Below are 12,500 nucleotides of genomic sequence, written 5' to 3' on the forward strand. Positions count from 1 at the left end.
TTCTATATGTGTCACTAATGAGGAAAAACTGAAATTCGATTCTCGGCACCAAACAGACTGACCACCCAAAATCTGAGGGGTGTGTGTGTGTGTGTGTGTGTGTGTGTGTTTGTCTGTGTGTATGTGTATTAGTGTGTGAGTGTATACGTGTGTGTGTGTATATAAGTGTGTGTATAGGTGTGAATGTGTGTGTCTGTGTGTATGTGAGTGTATAAGTGCACGTGTATGTAAATGTGTGTATGTATCGGTGTGTGTGTGAGTGTATAACTGTGTGTGAGCGAGTGTGTGTGTGTGTGAGTGTATAACTGTGTGTGAGCGAGTGTGTGTGTGTATGTGAGTGTATAAGTGCACGTGTATGTAAATGTGTGTATGTATCGGTGTGTGTGTGTGAGTGTATAAGTGCACGTGTATGTAAATGTGTGTATGTATCGGTGTGTATGTGAGTGTATAAGTGCACGTGTATGTAAATGTGTGTATGTATCGGTGTGTGTGTGAGTGTATAACTGTGTGTGTCTGTAAGTGTGTGTATATTAGTGTATAAGTGCACGTGTATGTAAATGTGTGTATGTATCGGTGTGTGTGTGAGTGTATAACTGTGTGTGAGCGAGTGTGTGTGTGTGTGAGTGTATAACTGTGTGTGAGCGAGTGTGTGTGTGTATGTGAGTGTATAAGTGCACGTGTATGTAAATGTGTGTATGTATCGGTGTGTGTGTGAGTGTATAACTGTGTGTGTCTGTGTGTATATTAGTGTATAAGTGCACGTGTATGTAAATGTGTGTATGTATCGGTGTGTGTGTGAGTGTATAACTGTGTGTGAGCGAGTGTGTGTGTGTATGTGAGTGTATAAGTGCACGTGTATGTAAATGTGTGTATGTATCGGTGTGTGTGTGAGTGTATAACTGTGTGTGAGCGAGTGTGTGTGTGTATGTGAGTGTATAAGTGCACGTGTATGTAAATGTGTGTATGTATCGGTGTGTGTGTGAGTGTATAACTGTGTGTGTCTGTGTGTATATTAGTGTATAAGTGCACGTGTATGTAAATGTGTGTATGTATCGGTGTGTGTGTGAGTGTATAACTGTGTGTGAGCGAGTGTGTGTGTGTATGTGAGTGTATAAGTGCACGTGTATGTAAATGTGTGTATGTATCGGTGTGTGTGTGAGTGTATAACTGTGTGTGAGCGAGTGTGTGTGTGTATGTGAGTGTATAAGTGCACGTGTATGTAAATGTGTGTATGTATCGGTGTGTGTGTGAGTGTATAACTGTGTGTGTCTGTAAGTGTGTGTATATTAGTGTATAAGTGCACGTGTATGTAAATGTGTGTATGTATCGGTGTGTGTGTGAGTGTATAACTGTGTGTGAGCGAGTGTGTGTGTGTATGTGAGTGTATAAGTGCACGTGTATGTAAATGTGTGTATGTATCGGTGTGTGTGTGTGTGAGTGTATGCATAAGAATGTGTATATGAGTGTATAAGTGTGTGAGCGAGTGTGTGTGTGTGTGTGAGTGTATAAGTGCACGTGTATGTAAATGTGTGTATGTATCGGTGTGTGTGTGAGTGTATAAGTGCACGTGTATGTAAATGTGTGTATGTATCGGTGTGTGTGTGAGTGTATAACTGTGTGTGAGCGAGTGTGTGTGTGTATGTGAGTGTATAAGTGCACGTGTATGTAAATGTGTGTATGTATCGGTGTGTGTGTGAGTGTATAACTGTGTGTGAGCGAGTGTGTGTGTGTATGTGAGTGTATAAGTGCACGTGTATGTAAATGTGTGTATGTATCGGTGTGTGTGTGAGTGTATAACTGTGTGTGAGCGAGTGTGTGTGTGTATGTGAGTGTATAAGTGCACGTGTATGTAAATGTGTGTATGTATCGGTGTGTGTGTGAGTGTATAACTGTGTGTGAGCGAGTGTGTGTGTGTATGTGAGTGTATAAGTGCACGTGTATGTAAATGTGTGTATGTATCGGTGTGTGTGTGAGTGTATAACTGTGTGTGAGCGAGTGTGTGTGTGTATGTGAGTGTATAAGTGCACGTGTATGTAAATGTGTGTATGTATCGGTGTGTGTGTGAGTGTATAACTGTGTGTCTGTAAGTGTGTGTATATTAGTGTATAAGTGCACGTGTATGTAAATGTGTGTATGTATCGGTGTGTGTGTGTGTGAGTGTATGCATAAGAATGTGTATATGAGTGTATAAGTGTGTGAGCGAGTGTGTGTGTGTATGTGAGTGTATAAGTGCACGTGTATGTAAATGTGTGTATGTATCGGTGTGTGTGTGAGTGTATAACTGTGTGTCTGTAAGTGTGTGTATATTAGTGTATAAGTGCACGTGTATGTAAATGTGTGTATGTATCGGTGTGTGTGTGTGTGAGTGTATGCATAAGAATGTGTATATGAGTGTATAACTGTGTGTGAGCGAGTGTGTGTGTGTATGTGAGTGTATAAGTGCACGTGTATGTAAATGTGTGTATGTATCGGTGTGTGTGTGAGTGTATAACTGTGTGTCTGTAAGTGTGTGTATATTAGTGTATAAGTGCACGTGTATGTAAATGTGTGTGTGTATAAGTGTGTGAGATAGTGTGTGTGTGTGTGTGTGTGTGTGTGTGTGCGTGTGGTAGACTATCATCCCCAGTTGGTGGAGCCACACTGGCTGGTTGTGTATTTGCACACACACACCCTCGTCCCCCCTACACACACACACACACACACACACACACACACACGTGTGTGTTTCTGTACATACACACTTTCACATGACCACCCCTTCCCCCCCAGCACCACGTCTCCATGGCGACACTCTTCTGTCCCTGTTCATCACAATTAGAGAGATTTTACCCTGGGGGGTCATGATGGGCGACAGTGGGGGGTAACAGGTGGCAGACAGCTTTAGTTAAACTAACACACACACACACACACACACACACTTAACCATAAACACACACACACACTTAACCATAAACACACACACACACTTAACCATTACCAGTGATACCCAGGTTCACTACATGTGCAGAAGTATCGGGACGCCTGATCAATCAGTGCACAGCCGTACTACTGAACCGGCACAAATTCCCACACACAGACACACTCCAGACTGTAGTGAGAGGCTGTACACTGAGTGTGTGTGTGTGTGTGTGTGTGTGTGTGTGTGTGGTTACCAGTCCACGCTGAGCGAGCGTCTCCTGTAGGAACTTCTCTCCTGTTTTCTGTCCTTCAGAGAGAGACGCTGGGTCAACCGAACGATCCCCGAATCCAACCTGCACCACACACACACACACAGAGAGAGACACACACACACACACACACACACACACAGAGAGAGACACACACACACACACACACACACACACGGGCCGGTGAGATTTACATCCTTTTACTCTAGCTGTGTATGAGACAATATTGTGCATTTATGGATTTTACATGATTCATGATCACTCTGTGTGTGTGAACATAATTAAAACCCACAGACATATACACTAATACACACTACACACACACACACACACACTACGCAACCACTAAACCCATGCACGTGATGACCACAAAACCACAGTGAAACCAGAGTACTTGTAGAGTGTTTGTCTAAAGTGTGGGTGAGAGAGTGTATAGTGTGTGTGGGTGTGTTATGTCACTCCAATATTATAATAATATTTATGATAATAATAATAATAATAATATTTATAATATTTATAATACTAATACTAATAATAATATTTATAATAATAATATTTATAATACTAATAATAATAATAACAATAATATTTATAATAATAATAATTATTATTATAAAAATAATAATGATAATTAATAATAACTAATAATAATTATTATTAATAATAATAACTAATAATAATAATATAATATAATACAATAATAATAACAATAATATTACAAATAATAATAATATTTATAATAATAATAACAATATTTATAATAATAATAATAATATTTATAATAATAAGAGTAATATTTATAACAATAATATTAATACAAATAATAATAATAATAATATTTATAATAATAATAATATGTATAATAATATTCATAATAATTCATAATAATATAAATAATTAATAACAATAATTAATAATTATTATAATAATAATATAATATTAATATTAATCATTGATAATAATAATATTTATAATAATAATAATAATGACAATAATAATAATAATAAAAATAAAAATAATAATGACAATAATAATAATAATAATAATAATGATAAAAATAACAACAATAATAATAATTAATAATAACTAATAATAATAATAATTAATAATAATGATAATGTGATAATAATAATAATAATGACAATAATAATAATAATTATAATAACAATTAATAATAACTAATAATAATAATTATAATAATAAATAATAATAAAAATATAATATAATAATAATAATAATATACACACATAAAAATAATAATAATATTAATAATAATAAGTCCTAATGCTAACCAAAATACAAATACTAACAAAAATAGCAATAATAACAGAACTGTCTCACCTTCTCTGTCTCGCCTCCTTCCTGTCTGCAGAACCCAGACTCTACAGAACACACAGCAGGTACAGTTAGTACACAGCACAGTATACGATTCATATACTGTTATATATGTTTTATCTTATACACTTTATATATATTTATACACCTTTTATAAACATAAATATATAAGTGGTCAGTGACCTTTACCTTTTCCTAAATCCAGTACTACTGAATTGCAGACTACAGACTAACCCCCCCCCCCCCTCCACACACACACACACACACCCACCCCACCCCCTCCTGAACATTACGTGCATTCATTAACCACGTCTATCCACCACCTGTAATTGGCGGCCCATCGTGCAGGCACCTCGACCGGCTAGCAGAGGTATGGAGTCCATGTTTAACGCCCCCCCCCCCCCCCCCCCCCCCCCCCCACACACACACACACACATACACACACACATACGGTGTGTAATACATACCAGTACAGAGTTCATCACTGTTTATTCCACTCTTCACTTCTACCTGCTGCACCAGTTCATCACTCACTCACCCGTCTCTGTGTGTGTGTGTGTGTGTGTGTGTGTGTGTGTATGTGTGTGTGTGTATGTTGAACTTTGGGGTTCTGGTTGCCAGGTGATAAGCCTCTGAACCCCGCTGTGTAACCGGTGGAGGTAGAAAGGAGCAGCGGTCACATCAGCAGGAAAAAGTTTGTGAACCCTCCGTAATCGTACACACACACACACACACACACACACACACACACACAGATGCTACAGTAAAACAGTAATCAGGGCGAAATAAATAAACACACCACAGTCAGTACTGAAGTTCTGTGGGATGAATTGGAATACTGATTGCTAAAGTTTTGTAGAAAGCTTTCCCAGAGGAGTGGAGACTGTTAGCGCTTGTGATTTTGGAATGAACTATTGAACTATGGATTAAGCCCACAGTTAGGTGTGCACTAGGCTCGTGTAGCGCATCTGATGGTGGAATAGCGCTTGCCGAACTGTGATTGGTTCTCACCATGTTGTTTCGCTAATTTCACCTGATCAGAGACGCTGTGAGGTCCAGGAGCAACAACAGCTCGACTGTGATGTTAGTGTGTGAGTGGTGTAACGATCGGAACCGTTTCTCGGCTCTTCTGACAGCAGGGACATGAGGGTTCTTTCAGTCTAATTATAGGGGGGTTACAGAGGAGGGTTCAAACCCCAAACATCTCAGTTCATTCTTTTAATCTTCAGCCAATCAGTGCTCTAGTGTGTAGTGTTGTGTAATGCTGTGTTGTTGTGTTGTTATTGTGTAATATTGTATAATATTGTGTTAGATTGTAACTGGTTATATTGTGTATTGTGGTGTGTTGTGTAATATTGTGTTATGTTGATGTGTTATATTGTGTATTGTGGTTTATTGTGTTATGATGTAATATATTGTGTATTGCCTTGTATAGTGTGCTGTGTTGTGTTGTATTTTATTGTGTTGTTGTGTTGATTATTACTAGTTGATGGTAATAATCTGATGATCCAGGACTGTGTTGTGTTGTTATTGTGTAATATTGTGTTAGATTGTAACTGGTTATATTGTGTATTGTGGTTTATTGTTGTTATGATGTGATATATTGTGCATTGTTTTGTATAGTGTGCTGTGTTGTTATTGTGTAATATTTTGTTATATTGTGTAATGTTGTGTTGTGTTGATTATTACTAGTTGATGTGTTGCATTATATTGTGTATTGTGTTGTTGTATTGTTGTTATTGTGTTGTATAATGTGTTTGTGTTATTTGTTTTTATATTGCGTTGATTTTTACTAGTTGATGATAATAATCTGACTTGTGTTATAATTGTGTTACATAGTGTGTGTGTTATATAGTGTTGTGTTGTATAGTGTTATATAGTGTTATATAGTGTGTTGTGTTGTATAGTGTTGTGTTGTATAGTGTTGTATAGTGTTATATAGTGTTATATAGTGTGTTGTGTTGTATAGTGTTATATAGTGTTATATAGTGTTATATAGTGTTATATAGTGTGTTGTGTTGTATAGTGTTATATATTGTTATATAGTGTGTTGTTATTGTGTTATATAGTGTTATATATTGTGTTGTGTTGTATAGTGTTATATAGTGTTAAATAGTGTGTTGTTATTGTGTTATAATAATAATAATAATACAATTTTATTTGAAAAGCGCCTTTCATGACACCCAAGGACACTGTACAATAAAAATATAGAAAAGCTATGCAAAATAAATAAAATACACATTGACTAAGCAAAAATAAATAAAATACATATTTACAAACATAGGAAACACCAAACATGTGGCACAGTTCTGAGTCAGCTGGAAAAGATGTTTTGAGGGTTTTGAACACTGCTGCAGATAAGATTTCCGTACTTCTGGTGGAAGGAGCCTAGCATCACCTTGGCAACCTCACGGCGTTGCAGTGACCAGAGTGAGGGAATGTTGCTTTTAGCATGCTGTTGGTAAACAAAAGTCCGAACTGAGGCTCGGTGGGAATATTTAGGCCTTTGCAAAATACCAATGTCGCGGTGGAGCAGTTTATACCGTGAATGTCCCAGAGCATAGAGTTCACTGAAAGAGCGCTCCATCGTCATGATGAGACCGGAGACGTTGTCTAGACCAGAAAAGTTGCAGAGACTCCAAGCCATCCAATCCCAGCAGCCAAAGGAGCAATTCCAAACAATCCACATTGACAGAGAAAGGAGTTATCCGCTAACTCTCACTGCTCCGGATACACCGCTCCACATCATAGAAGCATCAGCAACACAAGCACAGTAAAAAAGATCCCAAATCCAGTGCATAAAATCCAGTAAAATGTTTCGTGCAATGTTTTCGTTCAAACAGTTTCACCGGGGGAGAAGCGGCATCCGAACACACCAGCGTATCTCTCACGACCCAAAAATGCACGAATGGCTAGTGACCACAGGAGTGTGCGAAAAGATGAAAATGAAAGAAAATTACGATAAAAATGAAATAAAATACAATAAAATAAAATAAAATACGGCAACGGTAGCGGCAGCCAAATGCGCCAGCGTTCACCATCACCATGACAACACCTTAATGTTATATAGTGTTATATAGTGTGTTGTGTTGTATAGTGTTATATAGTGTGTTGTTATTGTGTTATATAGTGTTATATAGTGTTATATAGTGTGTTGTTATTGTGTTATATAGTGTTATATAGTGTGTTGTGTTGTGTTGTATAGTGTTATATAGTGTTATATAGTGTGTTGTTATTGTGTTATAGTGTTATATAGTGTTATATAGTGTGTTGTTATTGTGTTATATAGTGTTATATAGTGTTATATAGTGTGTTGTGTTGTATAGTGTTATATAGTGTTATATAGTGTGTTGTTATTGTGTTATATAGTGTTATATAGTGTGTTGTGTTGTATAGTGTTATATAGTGTTATACAGTGTGTTGTTATTGTGTTATATAGTGTGTGTGTTATATAGTGTGTTGTGTTGTATAGTGTTATATAGTGTTATATTGTGTTATATAGTGTGTGTTATATAGTGTGTGTGTTATATAGTGTGTTGTGTTGTATAGTGTTATATAGTGTTATATTGTGTTATATAGTGTGTGTATTATATAGTGTGTTGTTATTGTGTTATATAGTGTGTGTAGTATAGTGTGTTGTGTGATTGTGTATAGTGTGTTGTTATTGTGTTATATAGTATGTTATATAGTGTGTGTGTAGTATAGTGTTATATAGTGTGTGTGTTATATAGTGTGTTGTTATTGTATTATATAGTGTGTGTGTTATAGTGTGTTGTGTTGTATAGTGTTATATAGTGTTATATTGTGTTATTTAGTGTGTGTGTTATATAGTGTGTTATTATTGTGTTATATAGTGTGTGTTATATAGTGTTATATAGTGTTATATAGTGTGTTGTGTTGTATAGTGTTATATAGTGTTATATAGTGTGTTATTATTGTGTTATATAGTGTGTGTGTTATATAGTGTGTTGTGTTGTATAGTGTTATATAGTGTTATATTGTGTTATATAGTGTGTGTGTTATATAGTGTGTTGTTATTGTGTTATATAGTGTGTGTGTAGTATAGTGTGTTGTGTGATTGTGTATAGTGTGTTGTTATTGTGTTATATAGTGTGTGTTATGTAGTGTGTTGTTATTGTGTTATATAGTGTGTGTGTAGTATAGTGTGTTGTGTGATTGTGTATAGTGTGTTGTTATTGTGTTATATAGTGTGTTATATAGTGTGTGTAGTATAGTGTTATATAGTGTGTTGTTATTGTGTTATAGTGTGTGTGTTATATAGTGCATTGTGTTGTATAGTGTTATGTAGTGTTATATTGTGTTATATAGTGTGTGTGTTATATAGTGTGTTGTTATTGTGTTATATAGTGTGTGTGTAGTATAGTGTGTTGTGTTGTATAGTGTTATATTGTGTTATATAGTGTGTGTGTTATATAGTGTGTTGTTATTGTGTTATATAGTGTGTGTGTAGTATAGTGTGTTGTGTTATATAGTGTTATATTGTGTTATATAGTGTGCTGTGTTGTATAGTGTGTTGTTATTGTGTTATATAGTGTGTGTGTTATATAGTGTGTTGTTATTGTGTTATATAGTGTGTGTGTAGTATAGTGTTGTGTTGTATAGTGTTATATTGTGTTATATTGTGTTATATAATGTGTGTGTAGTATAGTGTGTTGTTATTGTGTTATAATGTTAGTTATATAGTGTGTGTGTAGTATAGTGTGTTATATAGTGTGTTGTATTGTGTTATATAGTGTCTGTGTAGTATAGTGTGTGTTATATAGTGTGTTGTTATTGTGTTATATAGTGTCTGTGTAGTATAGTGTGTTGTGTTGTATAGTGTTATATAGTGTTATATTGTGTTATATAGTGTGTGTGTAGTATAGTGTGTTGTTATTGTGTTATATAGTGTGTGTGTTATATAGTGTGTTGTTATTGTGTTATATATTGTGTGTGTAGTATAGTGTGTGTTATATAGTGTGTTGTATTGTGTTATATAGTGTCTGTGTAGTATAGTGTGTGTTATATAGTGTGTTGTTATTGTGTTATATAGTGTCTGTGTAGTATAGTGTGTTGTGTTGTATAGTGTTATATAGTGTTATATTGTGTTATATAGTGTGTGTGTAGTATAGTGTGTTGTTATTGTGTTATATAGTGTGTGTGTTATATAGTGTGTTGTTATTGTGTTATATAGTGTGTGTGTAGTATAGTGTGTTGTGTTGTATAGTGTTATATAGTGTTATATTGTGTTATATAGTGTGTGTGTAGTATAGTGTGTTGTGTTGTATAGTGTTATATAGTGTTATATTGTGTTATATAGTGTGTGTGTAGTATAGTGTGTTGTGTTGTATAGTGTTATATGGTGTTATATTGTGTTATATAGTGTGTGTGTAGTATAGTGTGTGTTATATAGTGTGTTGTTATTGTGTTATATAGTGTGTGTGTAGTATAGTGTGTTGTGTTGTATAGTGTTATATAGTGTTATATTGTGTTATATAGTGTGTGTGTAGTATAGTGTGTTGTTATTGTGTTATATAGTGTGTGTGTAGTATAGTGTGTTGTTATTGTGTTATTTAGTGTGTGTGTAGTATAGTGTGTTGTGTTGTATAGTGTTATATAGTGTTATATTGTGTTATATAGTGTTATATAGTGTGTTGTTATTGTGTTATATAGTGTGTGTGTAGTATAGTGTGTTGTTATTGTGTTATATAGTGTGTGTAGTATAGTGTGTTGTTATTGTGTTATATAGTGTGTGTGTAGTATAATGTGTTGTTATTGTGTTATATAGTGTGTGTGTAGTATAGTGTGTTGTTATTGTGTTATATAGTGTGTGTGTAGTATAGTGTGTTGTTATTGTGTTATATAGTGTGTGTGTAGTATAGTGTGTTGTTATTGTGTTATATAGTGTGTGTGTAGTAGTGTGTTGTTATTGTGTTATATAGTGTGTGTGTAGTATAGTGTGTTGTTATTGTGTTATATAGTGTGTGTGTAGTATAGTGTGTTGTTATTGTGTTATATAGTGTGTGTGTAGTATAGTGTTGTTATTGTGTTATATAGTGTGTGTAGTATAGTGTGTTGTTATTGTGTTATATAGTGTGTGTAGTATAGTGTGTTGTTATTGTGTTATATAGTGTGTGTGTAGTATAGTGTGTTGTTATTGTGTTATATAGTGTGTGTAGTATAGTGTGTTGTGTTGTATAGTGTTATATAGTGTTATATTGTGTTATATAGTGTTATATAGTGTGTTGTTATTGTGTTATATAGTGTGTGTGTAGTATAGTGTGTTGTTATTGTGTTATATAGTGTGTGTGTAGTATAGTGTGTTGTTATTGTGTTATATAGTGTGTGTGTAGTAGTGTGCTGTTATTGTGTTATATAGTGTGTGTGTAGTATAGTGTGTTGTTATTGTGTTATATAGTGTGTGTGTAGTATAGTGTGTTGTTATTGTGTTGTATAGTGTGTGTGTAGTATAGTGTGTTGTTATTGTGTTATATAGTGTGTGTGTAGTATAGTGTGTTGTTATTGTGTTATATAGTGTGTGTAGTATAGTGTGTTGTTATTGTGTTATATAGTGTGTGTGTGTAGTATAGTGTGTTGTTATTGTGTTATATAGTGTGTGTAGTATAGTGTGTTGTGTTGTATAGTGTTATATAGTGTTATATTGTGTTATATAGTGTTATATAGTGTGTTGTTATTGTGTTATATAGTGTGTGTGTAGTATAGTGTGTTGTTATTGTGTTATATAGTGTGTGTGTAGTATAGTGTGTTGTTATTGTGTTATATAGTGTGTGTAGTAGTGTGCTGTTATTGTGTTATATAGTGTGTGTGTAGTATAGTGTGTTGTTATTGTGTTATATAGTGTGTGTGTAGTATAGTGTGTTGTTATTGTGTTGTATAGTGTGTGTGTAGTATAGTGTGTTGTTATTGTGTTATATAGTGTGTGTGTAGTATAGTGTGTTGTTATTGTGTTATATAGTGTGTGTGTAGTATAGTGTGTTGTTATTGTGTTATATAGTGTGTGTGTAGTATAGTGTGTTGTTATTGTGTTGTATAGTGTGTGTGTAGTATAGTGTGTTGTTATTGTGTTATATAGTGTGTGTGTAGTATAGTGTGTTGTTATTGTGTTATATAGTGTGTGTGTAGTATAGTGTGTTGTTATTGTGTTATATAGTGTGTGTGTAGTATAGTGTGTTGTGTTATTGTGCTGTGTTGATGATAATCTGATGATCCAGGACTGATGTGTTGGTGTAGTAACAACCTCAGTAAATAAAATAAATCTCATTCCCCCCTCACCCCTCACAGTCACATACACCCCCCCCCCCCACCCCCACCAACCCCCCGACCCTCGCCGGTGTCTCCGGCGCCGTGGTGTTTCCTGGCTCTTCCTGATCGTTGTGGTTTGGCTTCGGCTCGTGCAGCCAAAACTATGAGGCAGAGCTTTTACTTTCTTCTTTCCACTCAGTCGTCAGTGCAGCCAGGCTGTTAGAGTGTGTGTGTGTGTGTGTGTGTGTGTGTGTGTGTGTGTGTGTGAAGTTATGAATTACGTCAAATTCGGGTGACTCCACGCCAAGTCTGAGGAGACTGTGACTCAAAAGCCTTCGGCTCGGCTAACGTCTTAGCATTGTTAGCATAGAGTTGTTAGCATAGTTAGCATCCAGTGCTACATGTAAGACATCACCACAGGGTCAGTGACCATAAACCCTCAGCACACCCGCACCACAGAGGAAAGGAAGATAAGTATGAAATCTGAGACGTTCCAGTTACCAGCTACTCAATCCACCACTGTGTGGCACCTCAGACTCTCAGAACCTGCACACACGTGTGCCAGGCGGTTGTACCCTGTTACTAACGCTGCAGGCCTCCACGCCCCCCAGGTGTCATCCCAAACCCAACAAAAGGCAGGAAAGCATGTTGGGTCAGCAAAGATCTGGCTCCATGCACCCTGCTGGCTCTAATGGCACGGCAGGTGGGCATGATACTGTAATCCGTACCTTAACA

General features: G+C 35.6%; 2 protein-coding genes across 2 annotated transcripts in view; both read right to left on the minus strand.

The window, feature by feature from the left end:
• LOC134310634 (ankyrin-repeat and fibronectin type III domain-containing 1) overlaps positions 1-3,197 on the minus strand; it is a 24,919-nt gene extending 21,722 nt beyond the window's left edge. Inside the window, exon 1 of the mRNA XM_062992266.1 lies at positions 3,153-3,197. The gene's annotated coding sequence lies outside the window, so the exon portion shown is untranslated. The remainder of the gene's footprint in view (positions 1-3,152) is intronic.
• The window catches only part of LOC134310719 (uncharacterized), a 33,210-nt gene continuing 23,858 nt past the window's right edge, over positions 3,149-12,500 (minus strand). The window contains exons 4-5 of the mRNA XM_062992346.1: positions 4,509-4,549; positions 3,149-3,251 (exon numbers count right to left, since the gene is read on the minus strand). Of these exons, the coding sequence (XP_062848416.1) occupies positions 3,149-3,251; positions 4,509-4,549 (144 nt within the window). The remainder of the gene's footprint in view (positions 3,252-4,508; positions 4,550-12,500) is intronic.

This window comes from Trichomycterus rosablanca, chromosome 3 (genome assembly GCF_030014385.1).
Source record: "Trichomycterus rosablanca isolate fTriRos1 chromosome 3, fTriRos1.hap1, whole genome shotgun sequence".
NCBI lineage: Eukaryota > Metazoa > Chordata > Actinopteri > Siluriformes > Trichomycteridae > Trichomycterus > Trichomycterus rosablanca.